Source organism: Camelus bactrianus, chromosome 18 (genome assembly GCF_048773025.1).
Source record: "Camelus bactrianus isolate YW-2024 breed Bactrian camel chromosome 18, ASM4877302v1, whole genome shotgun sequence".
Taxonomy (NCBI): Eukaryota; Metazoa; Chordata; class Mammalia; order Artiodactyla; family Camelidae; genus Camelus; species Camelus bactrianus.
The window spans coordinates 12,821,513-12,841,871 of record NC_133556.1 but is presented as its reverse complement, the minus strand read 5'-3'; the positions used below and the strand labels follow the sequence as shown (position 1 = coordinate 12,841,871).

At 41.7% G+C, this 20,359-nt stretch overlaps 1 protein-coding gene across 2 annotated transcripts in view; it reads left to right on the top strand.

The window, feature by feature from the left end:
* The first annotated feature begins 136 nt into the window (after positions 1-136).
* The window catches only part of LOC105082748 (S-adenosyl-L-methionine-dependent tRNA 4-demethylwyosine synthase TYW1), a 127,714-nt gene continuing 107,491 nt past the window's right edge, over positions 137-20,359 (top strand). For both annotated transcript variants that reach the window (XM_010972377.3, XM_074345983.1), the window contains exons 1-7: positions 137-331; positions 1,147-1,277; positions 1,900-2,037; positions 7,161-7,262; positions 8,793-8,987; positions 10,285-10,572; positions 13,771-13,893. In XM_010972377.3, coding sequence (XP_010970679.1) covers positions 328-331; positions 1,147-1,277; positions 1,900-2,037; positions 7,161-7,262; positions 8,793-8,987; positions 10,285-10,572; positions 13,771-13,893 — 981 coding nt within the window. In that variant the 5' untranslated portion in view covers positions 137-327. The remainder of the gene's footprint in view (positions 332-1,146; positions 1,278-1,899; positions 2,038-7,160; positions 7,263-8,792; positions 8,988-10,284; positions 10,573-13,770; positions 13,894-20,359) is intronic.

Genomic DNA, 20,359 nt, shown 5'->3' with positions numbered 1-20,359 from the left:
GCTTCCGCTCCTCGAGCTCTGGGCGGTGCTTTTTTTCTTGGCCCGCCCCTTCCCCCTCTGAGCCAATCCGAGCGGAGCAGGGAGCTCTCCGGCTTCCCTCCCCGAGCTCTGGGCGGAGCGCCTCTCTGAGCCCCTCCCCTTGCCCTCTGAGCCAATCGGGTCGGGCCTGAGAGTGGCATGGCTGCCTCCAGCTCCTTCGGCTCTGGCCTCACAGCTAATGCTGAGAGGTAGTTCTGTCGGTCTCCCAGTATCCACGCCGGTCGCCAACTTTTTTAGGTCCACAGCTCTGGGCTCCTGTCGGGCCATAGGGCCCGCGCTCTGAGGAGAATGGGTAAGGGCCCCAGGCGGGCAAGGTTCGTGGGGCGGGAAGGAAGGAAACCGTTTTTTGAGACCCTCGGGCCCCTTCCTCCGGAGTATGTTACCCTTGTCAGCCCGGCACTGGTGCCGTTGCGGCCGAGGGAGTTCTGATCCCTGCTTTTGTGTACTGGCTTTTGCCTTTTGAGGCTAAGAGGTGAGTTTAGAACTATGTTTCTAACCTCAAGTAAAAGGCAGAGAAAACTGCCTCTCCGCCTTACCCACGTGTATTGAGGACTTTTGGTCCTTTCCAGGGTGGCGTAGCACCTGTAAACCCCAAATTTTAGACTTCGCTTTTTGAAATTGCCTCCAGGTTCAACATTTGAGGCCAGGTCCATCCATATCTCCCCTTAAAAAAATGGTGCTTGAGGTCAGTTACTTGAGAACCCTTTGCAGGCAGCTGTGGGTGTCTAAAAATAAAAGAAAAAAAAAAAGGAATACTTTTAGTGTTAGTATTTTAAAGTTTTCTTATGGAGCAGCATAACAAAGCAAAATTAACTCATATTTCCACTTAAAGTGTTTTGACTTGATGTTCCCTTCTTCAAATACTAAATTCAAGTGAAGATAAAAATTTTATATTCTTTTTTTTTGCGTTAGCATTAATTTTAATGCCATAATTTTATCACGTTATCACATAGTGTGTTGCTTTTATTAGAGTTGATTTTTAAAATAGATTTCTTAGTCAGGTTGTTGAATATGAAGGTTGGTTCTTTTTTTTCCAAAAATGAGGATGGCTATTTTTGTATATGCAGCGTTAAATAAAATTACATGTATGTGTCATTTTACATTTAGATCCTTCTTTGAATACATGGGACTTCTCCTCACCTTTAATATCATTGTGGATAAACAGGTTTTATATATATTTGGGCTTTGCCTTTGGCTTTAGCCTTTGGATATGCTTCCAGATTGTCATCAGGAAACAGGTAAGTGCAGTTATTTTTTTTATAGGAGAATACTTGGCATTGGATTTTATAGAGAATTTAGAGTGCAAATTCTCTAAGGCTTCCAGAAAAATACAGAAATTCTAAAGAGGAACTTTCAATCACTTTTGTGTCTCCTGTCTAGACATATTTTTTTTACTGCCCTCAATTTTTTCTTGTCAGTTTTTAGAGACTAAGTTATTTACTTTCTCTTTGACAGGCTGTAGTTGTCTCATTTTTAAGATACAGGAAGATTTTGTATCGAAAAATTAAAAGTTTTGCGAAAATGCCAAATCTGTTTAGCACCTTTGAGGAGTAGTGGTCTTCTCTTTTCTTTCCGCTAATTAAGAATCAGATAATATTTCAGATAATATGTTCCTACTATTATTCCCCTAAAACACATTATCAGTGACAGTAAGCACAGTTTTATCCTGGAAAGCATGGGAATCATTAGTCTTAAGAAATGTGAGCCCTGCCTTTAAAGATTATACCAAGGGTTTAATATTTGAGGAATACAATCAAAAGATTAAGAGAATAATAAAATGAGTCAGTACCTGTGCTCGTTTTCATCCTTAATGAAATTGGGAAAAGATTCAAACTTGATGGATCTTGTGTTTATTTCAAGGATAAGAAGTCACAGGAAAAAACTGTTCCAAAAGCATCTCAGGATTTGATGACAACTGGCTGTCAGTCTCCTCCAAAGAAGGAAATCTTTGTGTCTGGAGTGAAGATTTTCTATGGTTCCCAGACTGGTACAGCAAAGGTCAGAGCTTTCTATGATATTTTTCCTTGGGTTTCCTGATCTTTTAAGAAAATCTGGGAGAAGCGTTCTTTTGGTGGTGAGCTGAATTGGTCTTCTAGTCTTTTTTCATCTTTTTTTTTCTTTTTTCCAGCATACATTTTTCCTTTCTGGGGTGGCAGTTGGGTTTTATCTCTTGTGCCCAGTTTCAACTGATGGGAGATATCTGGTGGTCATTGTCATGAGCGATCTTTGTTCTGAAGCTTGCTTCTGCTCTGCAGAATGGAGACTTGGAATTCCAAGTCCGTTATTGATGCCTGTGGGTATAGAAGTAGGCGTAGTGAAAAATGACAACAGTAGTGTCCAGGATGGGCCCTGACTTTCACAACTTCACACATCTATTTAATGAAGTGTATTTTGATTTCTAATACTGCTGAAAGTGTTAACGATAGGCTTTGAATACTGTTCAGACACCCACTGCAGGTATGTAGCTGAAAGATGCTTGCCATTCTTTAATTGTATCTTGATGCTTCTGCTTCTTTTTATTAAGTTCACAGTTATTTAGTGCTTTCTAGGAAACCATCCTAAGGCTTAACATGAAAATGAATTTAAAAATTTTAAACGTATTTTTTTTTTTTTGGTAGTATTAAATAGGGTTCTACTGCCCTCTTGTGGATATTTTGTAGAATGATACTTTAGGTTTTCAGTACTACAGTGCAGGTACTTTGCTCCAGGTCACACCACTGAAGGTCACTTATAATTAGGTTCAACCTTAAGCAGCAGAGGCAGGAGACTGGAAGAAATGTAAGAAAGGCATCTGAGCTGCCAAACAAAGTCCTTTCATATTACTCATAAAAGATTCATAGCCTCTTTTATGTGTGTTTAAATTTTTTTTTAAAAAGTCAGTCAAATTAATACATGAAGGTGGTAACAAACCCAGGCGTACAGAGGGTTCATAATGAGAAGTTACTCTTCAGAGAATCTATTTTAACTATTTCTATATTTAGTTCCTCTGATGGTTATTTCTCTAACCAGCTTGTGCTGTGTTTCTAAATTTATCAACATTAGATGGAAGTTATTGACTCTATATTAGTCAGTTCCTCAGATTTCAGTGGCTTAATATTGTTGCCTACTTCATAGTTGATGAGTTAAGCAGCCCTCCTTCTTAAAGCTGTACCATCTAAATTTCTTTATTTGACTTTCACATTGGATTGATTCATTTCTGGCTGGGTCTAGAAGACGTGGTCAAAATTTTTCCTTACAACTTTGAAGGCATCACATCGTTGCCTTTAATAGGAAGTGTTGCTGATGAGAAGGCTAGTCTCCTCATTCCTTTGTAGATGAATTTTTTTCTTTTTCTTTCTTTTTTTTTTTTTGGTTCCTGAAAGTTTTTAGAAGGATTCCTTTGTCCTTGATGTTTGGAACTTTTGTGAGATGGCGTCTAGGTTGGGTCTTTTTCAGCCACGGTGGTGGATACTCAGGCTCTTTTAAAGATTTGTGTGCATTGATTCTGCCAATATTTCTTGGGTAAACTTTTTCCTTTCTACTTTCTCTGTTCTTTATTTCTGGGACTCCCGCTAGTTGGATGTTGAACCTTTTGTATGGTCTTCTGTATCTCATATCTTTTCTCTTACACTTTTGGTAACTTTTTTTTTTCCTGTTCTGGTTTCTTGGATTTCAATTTCAAACCCTTTTTTGAATGTTTTAGTTTTGTTATTATGTCTTTAATTGCAAAAATGCTGTTTTGTTCAATTTTTATAGCATATTTTTTCCTATTTAATAATATATCTTAATGAATTCCTTTTTCTGTCCCCGGACTTATCTGCTGTCTCAGTTTTCCTGCTGCTGTTATTCTCACCATGTTCTTGGTGATCCGTGGTTTTCCGTTCATATTTAGGACAGAGTGATGGGGTAGCTGGTGTGCATTTCCTCTGTTAACTGTGTAAATAGGCTTCTTTTCAGTAGTTGTGAATTCTCACTAGATGCTCTGGGCAAGGTGGGTCAGGGTGTGCTGTGTGACCTGTTGGCCCCTGTCTCCCTCTAAGTACCACCTCAGTCTTTTTTATAGTGTTAATCCTTGAAAGCGTTGTCTGTGCTTGATGTCTCCAATCTCTCTTCTCCTGTTTTGCGTGAATGCCTCCACGTGGGCTTGTGTGCCCCAGGATGCTCCCAGCGGCTCCCATGTTAATGCTTTCTCAGTCTTCATCTCACTTGACCTGTTAGCTGCATGACAGTTTCTTTCTTGTTGAAATACTTTTTTCACTGAAGTTTCAGGACACCGTTTTCTAGGTTCTCGTCCTGTGCCGAGGCCAGTCTTCCTCACTGTCATGTGCTGGTGTCTGCTTATCCCCTGGGCCTCCACAGACAGGAGTGCCCCAGGGCACAGTTCTTGAGCCCGTGTCTTTATCTGCACTCACTCACTCTCTAAGGGATCTTGTTATCTAGAGCTTAAGTTCTGTTTACTAGAGTTTGGCAAAGTTTTTCTATAAAGAGCTAGATACTTTATTTCATGTGCCTTTTTTAGGTGTTTAGGCTTTGCAAGCTGTGTGGTCTTCGCTGCAGCCATTGAGCTCTGCTGATGTCGTGTGCACACAGCCATAGAAAATACGTAAATGGATGAGCACGGCTGTGTTGCAGTAACATTTACTTAATAGAGCAAACTGAGGACCGGATTTGGCCCACAGGCCTTAGTGGGCTGACCACGTGTTAGGTGGTGACCTCTCAATTTATGTTTCTAATCCGGACTCTTTGTCTCAGCCTCAGACTCTCACCCCCGTTGCCTGTCTTAGGTCTTCCTGTGGATGGGTAGTAGGCGTCTCAAAATTTGTCTGCTCACAGCTAAACTCCCAATTTTCTGCGCAAACCTATTCCGCCTGTCATCTGTCCCATTTCGATAAATGACAGCATCATTCTTCCAGTTGCCTAGTTCAGAAAAAACCTTTGACTTCTCTCTTTTTCTTACTACCCACATCCAGCCTGTCAGCAAATACTGTGTGTCCTACTTTCAGAATACATCCAGATTCCAACCACTTCTCACCGCCTTCACCGTTACTGCCCTGGTCTCAACCAGCCTCACTCATGTTTTGTCTGGCTTTCTGTGGTCATTTCGGCCCCTTCCCAACTTCAATGTCCTCTCAACTCAGCAACCACAGGGACTTTGAAACCTTAAGTGAAATTGTGTTAACCATCTTGGCTTAAAACCCTGCAATGACTCCCTCATTCACCTGGAGTAGATGCCAAAGTCCTTAAGTGGCCAGGAGGCCCTCATGTCTGGTTCTCTGTTATCTCCTTTACCTCCTGTCCTTGGTCCCCACCCTCCAGTCTTATTAACCTCCTTTCCGAGTGTCCTGCCTTTGGGCCTTTTCACTTCCATGTGCCCTCTGCTGGGGACAGCCTTCTGGCTTGCTCTCTCATTTCCTTCAGGCTTGGCTCAATTCTTTATCTTTGAGGCCTGTGACAGTGTTCCTGTGACACCAAATGCTTGTTGTTTTCCCACACCTCTTCTCACATCCTGATACTGTCTACGGAGTTACTGTCAGATTGTCCCCACCTCAGACACGAGTCACAAGTCCTGGGGGCTGCCTGTACTTCTGACTGACCAGCTGTAAATTCAAGGGTTCACAGTCTCTTCCTTAGGTTTGCCCATTCCCTAGAATGGCTCACAGAACACAGAGAATTGCTTTACTTAGTTACTATAATGGCCACAACTCAGAAACAGACAGATGGAAGAGATGCGTGGGGGAAGTCTGGGGGAGGGATGGCACAGAACTTCCACATCCCGTTTGGCCGTGCCGCCTCCCGGCACATCAGTGTGTCTGCCAACCCCGCAGTTTACGGGTTTTTATGGAGGTTTCATTATGTAAGCATGGTTGATGAGATCACTGTCCATGTTTGACTGAACTTCATCTCTTGCCCCTCCTCTCCCCACAGGGAGACAAGGTGTTGAAAGTTCTAAGCCTCTGATCTCATGGTTGGTTTTGGGGTGACCAGCCCCCATCCTGAAGCAGCCCCCCCCTCCTCTCCCAGTGAATCATCCCAGTAGCATACCAAAGACAGTAAGTTCCCAGGGTTTTAGGGGCTCTGCCAGGAACTGGAGACAAAGACCAAATACTTATTTTTTATGCTGCACACCTGTCTTGACCCCTCTGTGTAGGATAACAGCTCTCCCCGTACCTCCAGTGCCGGATTCTCAGCCCTCATCCTGACTTACTTTCCTCTGTAGCACTGATTGCCATCTGATATACTGTGTGTTTTCTCATTTGTGTGTTTGTTCTCTCTCTGTCCATTAGAACATGCTCCTCGAGAATGTTCCTTGATGTTCTTTGAGGGCAGGGACCATGTGTGTCTTGTCCCCTGTTGGACGATGCTGCCCAGAGCTGAGACTGGCATGCTGGATGCCCAGCAAATGGTGCGGGCGGGCTTGGCTTTAGTCATGGCCGGTGGCGAGCCAGGGTTAGGCTACCTAGCCCAAAGGAGGAAGACATCTCTGGGGGTGCCAAGATCTGGCTAGAAGTTGTAGCTTTCCCCGAACATTTGCTTCATTCTGTTTGAGGAGGAGCTAGCAGGCGTCTCCTGGGCTAGAAGGTCAAGGTTGCCGAGGCTCGGTGTGCCTTGCCCCACAGACAGGTTATCTGCTGACTGGCTCTTCCCGGCCCCACGACTCCCTCCTAGTTTTGCCCCATCGACTGGCTCTGAACCCGGAGCCTCTCAGGTTTTCTGTCAGATGTACGAACTCTTCCCTGAGGCTTTATCTGTCTAGCTGCTTCTGTTTGCTTTCCATCTTCCAGAAATGTGCTAACAGTTCTCACATCTCCTATTCTCTTCCCTCTTAAGTATTTCTTCTTGTACGTCTATATGATTATTCTAGTGGGGCAAAGCAGCTGGAATGTCAAAAAGCCAATTTAGATTTAGTCCTGTATACGTCCTTGTAGAGTGAGAACAACACAGCTGAATGATTGACATCCGCAAAGGTGCTTGAGAAGACCCTGGAAGTGAGAATAGTGTTTGTGTTTATGATGGTAAATGTCAGTCACCGGGAAGTTTTTCATGATAAATGCCTCAGTCCCTTGCCAACAGCAGTAAACGAAGCCTATTTTTTTCTTATTTAGCTTATTGAAAATTTTATTTTATTTTTTTTTTCCTATTAGAAATTTGCGACAATTCTTGCTGAAGCAGTTACCTCCCTCGAGCTGCCTGTGGCAATTACTGATCTGAAGGAATATGACCCAGATGATCACCTAGTAGAAGAGGTTGGTAATTGTCTTATTTTTCCTTCAGTCACAACTTTCAGATTTAATTGACCTCCTGGGTTCTGGGGTAAATAGAATCTTCAGAATAAGTGCAATTTTCATGCAGAGAGATTTCAGTCGGTTGAGCTGTCAGCGTCAGCTCAAGGCGTTGAGTGTGCGGTGGGGTGCGCAGAATCTGTAGCGGTGCGGAGCCTGTCCCTTGGGTGTGTTGGACTCCCCTGGGGCGGGGGATAGAGTGGTGAAGCTCGGGTGCTATGATGTCCCCTCCTGCTTTGGATCTCACAGTCAAGGAGGGGTGTCACTGATGGCAGTGTGCTGTGCATGTGGGCCACACGTATGCCTACTGGAAGGTCGGGAGCCACTTGGGCAGCAGAAGCCATATGGGTTTTGGAGTCAGAGGAATTTCTTACTGGCTGTGTGACCTCCAGGCATTGCTTAATGGCTGTGAAAGTTTAATTTCCTCACCTGAGAAATGCCCTGCCCTCTCCTCTAGTCATGCCCAGTTAGGGAAGTTTGCCTGGTAGCAGCGGTTCTCAAAGGGTGGTCCTGGACCGGGCAGGGTCAGCATCTCCTGGGAACTTGTTAGAAATGCAGATTCTCAGCTCCTAGACCAACCCCACTGAATCAAAATCTGGATGGTTTAATGAATGCTCCAGGTGCTTCTGAAATTTAATTTAATTTCTCCAGCTGAAGTTGGAGAAGGACGTGGAGCAGGATTTGACAGACCTTTTCCGTAAAGGGCCAGCTCTGGGGGCCATGCAGCTGCAGCTGCTGAGTTCTGCCTTTGAGGCACAAAACAGCCCGGGGCGATATGTAAATACTGGAGTGCGGCAGCGTTCCAATAAAGCTTTATTTACAAAAACAGGCCGGAGGGATGGGGCCTGTGGGCTGTGGTCTGCCAGTCCCTTCTAGTGAATTTCCATTTCTTTCTCCCCCAAGAAAACCCTGGAGTGCAAATGAGAGAACCTGAATCTGCTCTAAATTACGTGTTAAAAATTATTAGCAAGCTTTGATACTTAGTTATTAACAAGGGATTGCCTAGAACTTGCCTCATGATTTGGAACCGTTAAGAAGCATTCAAGCAGATGAAAAATACTGTGGCCTGTGGGACTGAAGATGTGTTTTGTTTTCCGTGGAAATGATGGTGCCAAGTGTTAAATCACTTTATATTTAAAATTTTGTATTGCTTTAATTTTTCAGGTGATTTTTTAGTGATCTTTCTGGTTTGGGTTTTGTTTCCAATATGACAGATCGGCACCAATAGAAATTTATAGTTTGAGAAATGGAATGGATTATATGGTAAAGAGCAGCAGGAAGCGCCCTGGCAGGAGCAGGGAGCTGGGTTTCCTCCCCTGTGCAAGGCCCTTGCCCTGTTTCCTTTCACTTGTTGAAAATGAGTAACATTTTTGAAAGCGCCCTTTGTCCTTAGAGATTAGAATGATGTGAATGTCAGCCTCTCAAAAAGGATTTTCTTCACTGAGATGACTTACATCTTGACTGCTCTCCTGAAACAATTCCTTTCTCGGTTAGGTTACCAGTAAAAACGTCTGTGCCTTCCTGGTTGCTACCTACACTGATGGTCGACCGACTGAGAGCGCAGAGTGGTTCTGCAAATGGTTGGAGGAAGCATCCAGTGACTTTCGATTTGGCAAAACATACCTGAAGGGTATGAAATATGCCGTGTTTGGCCTGGGAAATTCTGCCTACGTGAGCCACTTCAACAAGGTAGGTACAAGGTAGGTACCTGTTGAGTTGTAGGGATGAATTCTCTTTGGATTGGAAAAAAAAAAAATTCACCCCCACATGTACACTTACGTGTGTATATGTGAGGGAATCCTCAAACCTCGGTACTTAATAATAAACACCTTGTATCATTCTTTATAGCTGGGAATTGCTACATGGGTCGTTGGCTCTCAGTAAATTTTTATTGAATAAAATGAGTGAAAATGCCTCCTATTGTATAAGGCCTTAGTGGCCTGGATTCTTGGTCGTCAAGTCCAGCCTCCTGGCCCCAGGGCCGCGTGGATGGAAGATCGCCAAGTCTTTGGACTTTCTCAACTACCTGTTCTGTTGTTGAACAGCCTTTACTGCCCAAGAGAACTCTTTATACAGTTGAACTCATTGTCTTTTACTCATTAATTTTTAAAGGGAAATAAAAGAAAGACATTCACTGCCTTTTATGTAATAAAATTCTATTAATTGTGTTTTGTTCTCTTGGACCTTTTTTCTAAGTGAAGTTAACTTGGCTCCTTTTCTCTTGTGTTCTGTTCTCTGTACTTTAAAAAAGGAAAACTTGGAGCCTCTCCATTGCTCAGTGGTTCTAAAAGGTGACTAGAACTTGCTTATTCTGTCTGCCTCTCCACAGACATGGGCCCAGCCTAGCTCACCTGTCTTTGGTACAAAGTGAGTAAAGGTGAAGGTGGAGATCTTTCTTTAAAAGTTGTTTTCATTTAGTTCTTATATCAAGATGTGTATTTCCCCCCATATTTTCAAAGGATTAGACAAAAGGTAAAAATGCAGATACGTAAATACTTTGCTTACTGCTTTGCCACTCAGGAAGCCTGTTGAGTTTGTGAGGTCTTAATGGTATGTCTTGAAAAATCCCCGTGCCTCAGCCTAAGTGCTTTTTACTGCAGTAAATGCCTGTCTGGCTTACGAAATCAAGAGTCTTGCCAAATGGGCTCCATTTGTACTTAGTTGTTTAATGATCTTTGGCCTCAGAGGCTTTATTATTACATTTTGGAACAAGTTGATTTTATTACTGAGCTATTTTATTCTGACCATGACTTAGAATAGTTTTCAAATTCTTCTTTAGCTACTAACCCTTAAGTTTAAGAAAAGGGTTGTCCAGCCCTGTGTTTAAAATAAAATAAAAAAGTTGTGCAGAATCTTAGCAGAATGTACCAACTCCCTGAGGGCCAGGGTGGCAGGGCCTGAAGCCCCTTGGGCTGAGCCGCAGCCTGGGGCAGGGCCTCCACCCGGGAGGGCTGTGTTACAGCTCACCTGTCTCTGTCTCTTGCAGGTGGGGAAGAATGTGGACAAGTGGCTCTGGATGCTCGGTGCCCATCGCGTGATGACCCGAGGGGAGGGTGACTGCGATGTGGTTAAAAGCAAACACGGCAGCATTGAGGCTGACTTCAGGGCTTGGAAGGCCAAGTTCATCTCCCGGCTACAGGCACTTCGTAAAGGAGAGAAAAAATCCTGTGGAGGCAACTGCAAGAAAGGCAAATGCGAGTCTAATCAGCGTGGCTCAGAGGGGACGGAGCCAGGGCCTCACCCTCCAGACAGAGTTCATCAGAGAGACGCTGAGGTCCGTAGCCTACATGTCTGTGTCTTGCTCCTTCCTCCTGTGTTTGGAGATGTTGAGCCTTTCCTCTGGAGTCTTTCCCTTGGCTTGCGGTTGGAAGGAAGATCTGAAACTCGTGGGGGTGTTTTAGCTCAGTGGGGTCTTAGGGTAAGCCACGTTGTGCTGGATGCTTTCCTGAACCTCTTCTTGAATCCCTGCACTGCTGGAGTCCAGTAGGTTTCTACCAGTTTGCAGACTAGGGAACAGGCCTGGAGAAGTTAAATATGTCCCAGGCTGAGCTTGTATCTTTTTACCCTCAAACCACATATTTCTCCTGACCTCTCTTATTTCATGACCCCAGTCACTCAAACTTGAACGCTACAGGTCATCCCAGACTCCTCTCTTTCATTCCTCACATTCTAAACATTTCTCTTCCTTCCACCTTCAGATACCCCAGTTCCTTTGAAGCTCACACCGTCAGGCTGTGTCTCCACTGCCATCTTCACAGCTGTTGTCTCTGGGCCACCTGGTCGCCTGCATCATTCAGGAACAGCTTTACATTCTGACTCCCTCTCTTTCTCTCCACCCTTGTTCCTGTCATTCTTCTTCGTGGCCAAGTCACCCATGTAGACGATTTCTCCAGCGCCCTGGCCTGCTGCTTTCCTGGTCTTCACACCCCCAGCAGCCATTCTCTTCACTGATTGCTGGGTCGTATGGGTAATTCTGTGTTCAGCTTTCTGAAGAATCACCAAGCTGCTTTCCCCCGCAGCTGCACCATTTTGCAGTCCCACCGGCAACGTACAAGGCTTCCGGTTTCTTCACATCCATGTCAGCGCTTATTTTCTATTTAAAAAAAAATTTCTTTTTCTTAAATAGTGTGAAGTGATATCTCCTTGAGATTTTGATTTGCATTTACCTCTGTTGGCTAATGATATTGAGCGTCTTTTCGTATGTTTATTGCCATTTGTATGTCTTTTTGGGGGGAGGGTGTAGATCAGTGGTAGAGTGCGTGCCTAGTATGCACAAGGTCCTGGGTTCAATCTTTAAAACCTCTATTTAAAAATAGATAAATAAATAAATACACCTAAATAATTCCTCCTCCCCCAAAAAAGTATGTCTTTTGTGAAGAAATGTCTGCTCAACTCCTTTGTGCCTTTTTTAATTAGGCGTTTTGTTGTTGTTGAGTACTAAGAGTTCTTTATATTTGTTATATATATCCCTGTCCTTCTTTTTCAGTGTTGTTTTGGCTCTTTTGGATCCTGTGCAATTCCATATAAATTTGAGGAGCAGTCTTTCCATTTCTGCAAAAGACATTGTTGGGATTTTGATGGGGGACTGCATTGAGTCTGTGGATCACTTTGGAAGACTCCAGTCCATGAACATGGGATGTCTTTCCATTTATTTAGATGGTCTTGGTGCAGCTGAAGTCCTGTGTCTTCCCTCCACTGTGATCACAGCCTTCCTTTTGCCAGCTTCTTGGGTTCCCTAATTCCTGTGTCTCATACCTTCTTATTTCTCGGTTGACTGTTGAGTTTTTTGGAGCACGTTCTCCAGGAGCTTTCAGAGGAAGGGTGTTTTAGAGGTAAATTTTGAGACTTTTCATATCTGTGTGTCTTTATCCCCCCTTCACAATTGATTGATGCTTTGAATTCTGGTATAGAATTCTGGATGGGAGTAAATTTCTTTCAGAAAATTGAATGTATTGATCCATTGTCGTCTAGTTAAGAGTGTTGTTTTTGAGAACCTTATGGTTCTGAATTTTTATTATATAATCCTCCTTCTCCACCCCTCCTAAAAACCTTAAAATCTCTGAATAAAATTCCTCTAACCATCTATCCTTTGCTCTGTTCTTTCCCCCAAATTCTCCGCCTGTCTTTCTTGCTTTCTCCGCTTGCACAGAACATTTTTTTCTAGTTTACCTTAACGCCGAGGATGCAGCCTGTGGAGTCCCAGCTATTACTCTGGTCTTCTGTGTTAGACTCTCCTCCTGGTATCATCTCTTCAGCTGTTACCTGCTCTTCCCTTGTCCTGTCCCACTGTCAAAATAGGTTCCCCGGAGTTCAGCAGATACTTTGAGCTCCATTTCTCATTTACCTCCTAGGATTCCCCTTTTTAGCCCATATTTGTCCTCTTTAGATTCTTTACATTTTTGCCAACTCCTTGATACATTTAAAATTATTCTCTTGGGAGGTATTATTTAGTTTTAGTTATTTTCTACAGGAGAGAAGTTCAGTGTAGTCCATCCTCCAGCTGGGAGCTGAAGACCCAGTTTACTAGTTAGCTCTCACCCACTCCCGTTTGGCTCTCTGCATGTGCCCCCCACCCCCTCCCTTGCAAGCCTGCTCTTTTCTAGGTTCCAGGGACTTCACGTTGTCAAGCCTTGTGGAGAGTTCTGTCTTCACTTTACTTGACCTCAACAGCATTTGTCAAATATTGCTCTTTCATTGAACCGCTCTCTCCTCTTGACTTTCATGACTTCATCCTCGTGGACTTCTTCTGTTTTATCTTGGGAGCCTCTTCCTTTGTGTAACCTCTGATACTGGAGTGATTCAAGGCCCGGTGCTAGGTTCTTTTCTTCGTTGAGACTCTCTTCCTGGATGATCTGACCTAATCTCATGGCTTTGAATACTGTCTTTATGCCAGTTATTCCTAGGTTTGTCTTTCCAGCTCTACGGTCTACCCTGATTTTTATTCTTATATATGCAGTTGCCTCTTTAAAATCTCTACTTGGATGTCTGGGGTATCTCCTCCTTCACAGATTCAGAACAGAGCTCTTCATTTCCCCTCTTCCAGTCTGTTTCTCCCCAAGGCTTTCTCATCTTAGTAAACGACCCCATCCCAGTTACTTAGAAATGAAACCTCAGAGCCAAGCTCCGTTCCTCCTTCTTCCTTCTTCCTGCATTTCCTCACTAAATGGTTGATTCTGGTTGGTTCTTTGTTTAAAGCAGGGGTCAGGAAACATCTTTTTGTCAGGGGCCAGCTAGTAAATATTTTCAGCTTTGTGGGCCATGTGGTTTCTGTTGCAATCCTCAGTTCTGCCTTTGTACCGAAAAAGTAGCCATAGAGAATGTGTAAATGATGAGTGCCTTTAGATTTGGCCTGAGGCGGGCTGGCCTCTAGCCTAAAACATCTCTGGTCCATCCAGTGAACTCACAGTTTGGGAGGGATTGTTAGATGATTTGCTCCTTTGCACCACGTATTTCTGAAGTGTTGATGTTCCAGGAGGAGGAGCCCGTTGGAAGCACCAGTGAGGAAGAGTCTGGTTCTGAGGACCATCAGAGCCTAAATTCTGTCATCGATGTTGAAGACCTCGGCAAAATCATGGATCACGTGAAGAAAGAAAAGGTACCGTCGTGTTGGGAAGCGGTGAGCTGGGCCCCGCAGTCGGTTGACATCTGGCGCTTGTGCTGGGGCGGCGGCCACCTGAGCTCACCATTAGTTTCCATTCTTTGCCTCCTGTTTAGAGACTCGTATACTTGTTTGCCAGTTTTGGCATGAGCTTTGTGAAAATCTCCTTTCTCAGCCCTGTGCAAGTGAGCTCACAGAAGGAAGGCAGAACTGAGGAAGGGTAGATGGTCAGAGGGACTCCACTCACGGCTGTGGCTGAAGCTGACGGGCAAGCGGCATGGTGAGACTGACTCGTGTTGAGATTCCAAGTGGAACTCTCGTGTAGAAGTGGTTCTCTGTCGCAGACGGAGTGGTGTCGGGCTCAGGGATGGCACGGTGGCCTGTGTGTGTTGAGGACAGCACAGGTGGCGGCCCTAGGAATCTAGCAAATGCTGGTCTGGGCTGTCGTTGTCTCAGTGACTCGATGGGTGTGAGAATGGACAGGGCAGTAGGATTTTATGCAGATTCCAATGATCTAAAATTGTGGTGACACATATGATAGTATAAAAACATAAAGTCTCAATTTATGTGTGCGTTTTGGGAAATGAGAATATCCTGAACTAAAAATGTATCAAATGTGTAAGCCTTAGAAGCAAAAGAAGTAACACTTTGAAAGACTCTAAGAAAATCAATGATGAAATTAACACAGACTCAAATGAAAGAATTCAGTGAGGTAGCAGGGTATAATAAGGGAAAAAGGCAATAGTCTTTATGTTTCCAAATAATAACCAGTTAGAAGCTACAGTGGGAGAGAAGACCCCATTTACAAGAGCCACAGAGACAAGTATGTAGGAATAAATTTAAGAAGAAATAATCTTAAATTGATACAGGGAAAACTTTAAAACATTCCTAGACCATATAAAAATGCCGTAAACAAATGGAAAGACATCCCTTATTTTTAGATACTGACTTGATATTGTAATCATGTCAGTTCTTTTAAGTAAACACATACATTTGATGTAATCCCATTAAAAATTCCAGTAAGTTTTTTTTTTTAAATTGAGCTATACTGTTTTATTCAACTGGAAAAATAAACATGAAAGAATAGTTAGGGAAACTTTGGCAAAAGTAGTAATGGGGAAGACTAGCCCTGCCAGATACTGAAACTTACTACAAGGCATCTGTAAGTGAACCTGTGGTAACTGGTTCCTGATGAGAGAGACAGAGTAAAATTCCAGGAATAGATCCAAGGATATATGGGATTTCATATATGATAAACGTGGAAAAAAGTATGTTTTCCCCGTGGAGAATTTTCCCAGGGAGAAATATTTTCCCCTGTTTAACTAAGAAAATATACTTTTAGTTAAGTGATGTTGACAACTGGATAGCTACCCGTGAAAAGGTAAAGTTGGCTCTGTACCTCATACACACGTCAGAATAAACTCCAGTTTGAGTTAGATCTCCAATTGGAGATCTCAGTATTGAAAAAAAAAAAAATAAAGAATAAGATGCATTATTTGTAACCTAGAGAAAGATTTTCTATATGATTCAAAATCTAGATGCAATAAAACATTGAATATCAATGATTTTCAAAAAATCTGCATGGCTGTAAACAAAATCAAAAGACAGATGATAAAGTGAGGGAGAATATTCGGCCCTTATGTTATAAAGAAGGAGTTAATCCCCCACCCTGTACAAAGCACTCTTAAAAATTGAATGAAAAAAAGACTTTAATAGAGAAAAATAGGCAAAACACTTGACTAGGCAAGTCTCAGAAAAAGCTCTACAAATAGACTTTAAACATATGAAAAAATACTCAAATTCACTCACAATGAAGGACATGCAAATTCAAACTACACTGACATACATTTTCACCTGTCAAAGTAGCAAAAATTCAAAAAGTTGGATGGCACACACAATTGGTGAGCTCTGGGGAAACAGGTAGCTGCCCTTTGCTGATGGCAGTTCAGAGTGGTACACCCGCATTGGGGGCTGCTGGCAGTCTACCAAACTCACACCATTTACCCGTGATCCAGCAGGCCCAGCTCTATAAATTTGCCTTGAAGACGTATCTTTACAAATACAGAACGGCATCTGCACAAGGTTATGCCTTGCAGCTACATAACAAACAACTATTGGATACCGGTTGAAAAAAACATGATATATCCACACGGTATAGTATCGTTGTCCGATTGTGAAATATAATAAAGGCAGATCCATATGCATTAATGTGATTTCCAGATGGTGTTGGGTTTGATTTGGAGGCTGATATGAACTTAAGATTTTAATAAATGAGTGTTTATTGTCACACTGTATTTGCAAATTTATAATTAAAGTGTGTGCTTATAAATATTTTATAGCTGTGCTCATGGGAAGGACCTTTCATGTCCTGACACTAGCACCCAGTTCAATTCAGTTCTGATACTACCTGGAGTTAATGTCAGACCCCACAGGTTTAGGGCATAGTCCTGCATGAGACTGTCCCTACTTCAGTGATAGCTTTAAGTCTTAGAGGGGCCAACCTGCACTTCTGATCAAATGGTTATAAATTTGGGGGTTCTCATGACCCCCTCAGGTTTGATAATTTGCTAGAATGACTCAGAACTCACTGAAAGCATTGTACAATTCTTCCTTGACGCATGATGGTGTTATGTCCCAATAAACTCACTGTAAGTTGAAAATACTGTAAATCAAAAATGCACCTACTACACCTAACCTACCGAACATCATAGCTTAGCCTCGCCTGCCTTAAGCATACTCAGATCACTTACATTAGTCTACAGTTGGGCAAAGTCATCTAACACAAAGCCTGTTTTATAATAATGTGTAGAATGTTTCGTATAGTTTATTGAATAGTGTCCTGACAGAGGAGCCAACTTGAGGAGTTTCCCATGGGCCAAATGTGTGACAGTTTGAACATTTGAAATCAGTGTAATGATTATATAATGAATGTAATGAATTATATTATATCAGACTAAACAAAATTAATCCTTGTGCTACTGGAAAAAAAAGGGAGGCACAGGAGAAAGTCTTTACAGAAGGTTTCCAGATTTATAAATAGAGAAGGCATGATAGAATTAAAAAATTACCTGTTTGCAGTCCCTAGTGTACTACCTGATTTAAGCAAGGATTGGGCAAAATGTCTTTGAGGAACAGGTACTCACATAGCCTCAGAATATCATGCCAGAAACTAAACCACTTAGACATGCCAAAAATAAATAAATCAGTGGGGGAAAAATGCCCTGTGGGTTATTTACTAATTACAAGTAGAAAAATGTAACTTTATAAAGAATCAAACTTAGCATCATTATTTATATTACAGCTTGACGTGTGCCTCCTGGTACAATGTATATGTAGCAAGGTGTGTACAGTGTCATCTGTGCAGTTTTGTGTCGAAGACGTTTAGCCTGAATCTAATTATGCGGAAACAATCAGACGAATTCAGAATACAGGACAGTCTAGGAGGCAACAGGCCAACCTCTTTAGTCAGTATCATAAACAACAACAACAACAGTAAAACATGGGTGGGCACTGTTCTAAGATTTAGAAAGTGGAGTGAAATGGAAACACGTGCATTGTATAAACTTTAATCTTGAATCAAAGAGAAAAGGCCGTTGCCTGGACATTTGAGGACATTTGAAATGGGTTTTTTTTACTAGATAATATTAGAGTTATGTTAGTTTTCTTTGTTGTAACAGTGCTGTTGTGGTTCTGTAGGATCGCGGCCTTTTTTCGGAGCTGAATTCTGCAGTATTTCAAGGGTCAAGTGCCGTGGTATCTGCAGCATACTTTCCAGTCGTTCAGCAGAATTTTGTTTTTACACATACACGCATCCATACCTTACTAACATTCTCCAAAGAAATGCTCAAAAATCCTCTCTCATTATCTCCATACCCTCTGCACTTTCATATCCTTGATGTGACAGAGGCATTTTTAAAGTTGTTAAACTGGTTCTCAGGCCTTTGAAAATTAATAACTTGATCTGACCCTTTGAGTTTCATTTAGTTTAATACCCTGTTTACATATGTTTAAAAAATTCAAAGAATATGGTCCTCTGTCCCTATTCTTCCTAAATCGACTTTTCACAGGTAACCGAAATTTACAGTTTGGCAATATTTTTCCAGGCATTTCACTGCCTTTACAAACACACCTGCATGTTGGTATAACTTCATCTTTTGGGCTACATAGATGGAATCATTTTGTACTCCAAGTCTACAAACAGGTCTTTCCCAGTTAACATACAGCTTTCTAGTCCTGTGATGCGAATCTGCCTAATTAATATGAATGTCTGTGTAGTAGTCCATAGTTATGTCTGGTAGTTTATTTGATTCTTGTTGGCTAACATTTAGGTGTTGTCTGATTCCTGTAATAAACACTCTTGCTCTTACATTTTCTGTGGCCGATATAAATTTATCTTAAGAGTAAATTAATAAAATTGAAATTTCTGGATCAAAGAGAATTTTATGATTTTGATGTTTCAAAATTGCCCTGTAAAAAGTTGAAAACATTTTTGTTTCTCATTACAGTGTAAGGAGATGAGAAAAGAGAGATGGGAATGTGTTTCTCTATACCCTTGCCAACCCCCAGGTGTTGTCGGTCTTTTAAATCTTGCCGACCCAAAAATTTATTTCTATTGCCTTGGTAGACTGACCCAGGAGAACTTTACTATGATTTATGTCAGAGAATGTTTTGCCTATATTCTCTTCTAAATTGATGGTATCATATCTTTAAGTATTTAAGCCATTTTGAGTCTATTTTTGTGTATGGTGTGAGGGAGTGCTCTAACTTCATTGATTTACACGAGGCTGTCCAGCTTTCCCAGCACCACTTTCTGAAGAGGTTCTTTTCTCCATTGTATATTTTTGCTTCCTTTGTCGAAGATTAATTGACAGTAAGTCTGTGGGTTTATTTTTGGGCTCTCTATTCTGTTCTATTGAGCCATATGTCTGTTTTTGTGCCAATATCACACTGTTTTGATTACTGTAGCTCTGTAATATTACCTGAAGTCTAGGAGAGTTATACCTCCAGCTTCATTCTTTTTCTTCTGTATTGCTTTGGCAATTCTGGTCTTTTGTGATTCCATATAAATTTTAAGATTATTTGTTCTGTTTCTATGAAAAATGTCCTGGGTAATTTGATAGGGGTCCCATTAAAATCTGTAGATTTTAACAGTATTAATTCTTCCAGTCCAAGAGCATGGTATATCTTTCCATTTCTTTAAATCCTCTGTCATTTTTAGTAGCTTTTGTCTTTTAGAGGCCATGGCAGAGGAGCTGTTAAGAATGAAAAGTGGGTGGAGTGTAGGTTCAGGGTCTGGCCCGGCCAGTTTATGACCTGGTGATCCAAGGGCAAAACTTGATCTTCTCTTGCCTCAATCCCCTTGTCTAAGAAACCTGGACCATAGCCTCTGCCTTCCTCACAGAGTTGTGAGTCAGATGAGAATGTGCGTGTGAAAATGCATTAGCATCTCTAAAAGCCTGGCAGATTGAGATATGAAGTAAATTTGCTTAAACATTTTACATCTGCTTATGCATTCGGCTAGAGTTGGTCATTTAGTCTGTGTCAGGGTTTCTGCTGTTATAATGAGCACTGGTCTGACAGCTTTGTTATTTAAAAAAAAGATATTGATATTTTCTTGCTTTGTATGTTCCCCAAGTTGATACACTGGATCAAAGCAAATGTATAATTTTATGGCTCTTAATTAAAAATCTGAATAATTTTTAAAGGTGAAGCTGTCTTAAAGTAGGATAGATTTTAATGCATGAGATACCTGATTTAGGTAGATTTCTGGGTCTACCAGGTTAAGAGAAGATATTTAAAGCTTTATTTGTAGTGGACGAAGAGTTTGGAATAATTTTTTTTTCAACTTCATTGAGGTATGATTGACAGATAAAATTTTATACATTTAAATTGTGCAACGTGATTTTTTAAAGGTGTATAATGTGATGATTTGATATGTGTATACATTGTGAAATGGTTCCCGCAGTCCAGTTAATGCACCCATCACTTCATATAGCTAACATTGTGTGTGTGTGTATATGTGTGTTGAGAAACTTAAGATCTACTTTGAGCAAATGTCATGTGTACTGTAAGAGTTTGGAGTAGTTGGTGGATGCATTTTTTTCTTTGCTTTTTCACCTTTTGTCCATTAGAGGGCACTGGAGAAAAAGCACTAAGGAAAAATGTGGATATCCATTTAAATTATTTTTTGAAATGAAATGATTTTGGACTTTATGAACTTTAAGCAGCTGGCTTATGATATTTCAGGTTTCTCATAGAAATTGCTCATAAAATCATCCGAATTAGGGGGGAAATGTATATTTTTCCAACTTCAGTGCACAATGGAAATAAGCCAGCAGTTTTTGTTTTTCATTATGATTAGGTTACAGCAGAGATTCCATGTGTGTCTTGTGTGTTCATTTTGTGTTGGACACAGTATATACTAAACTCAGGGTTGGATATTATTACTGCTTGGCTCTGCTTT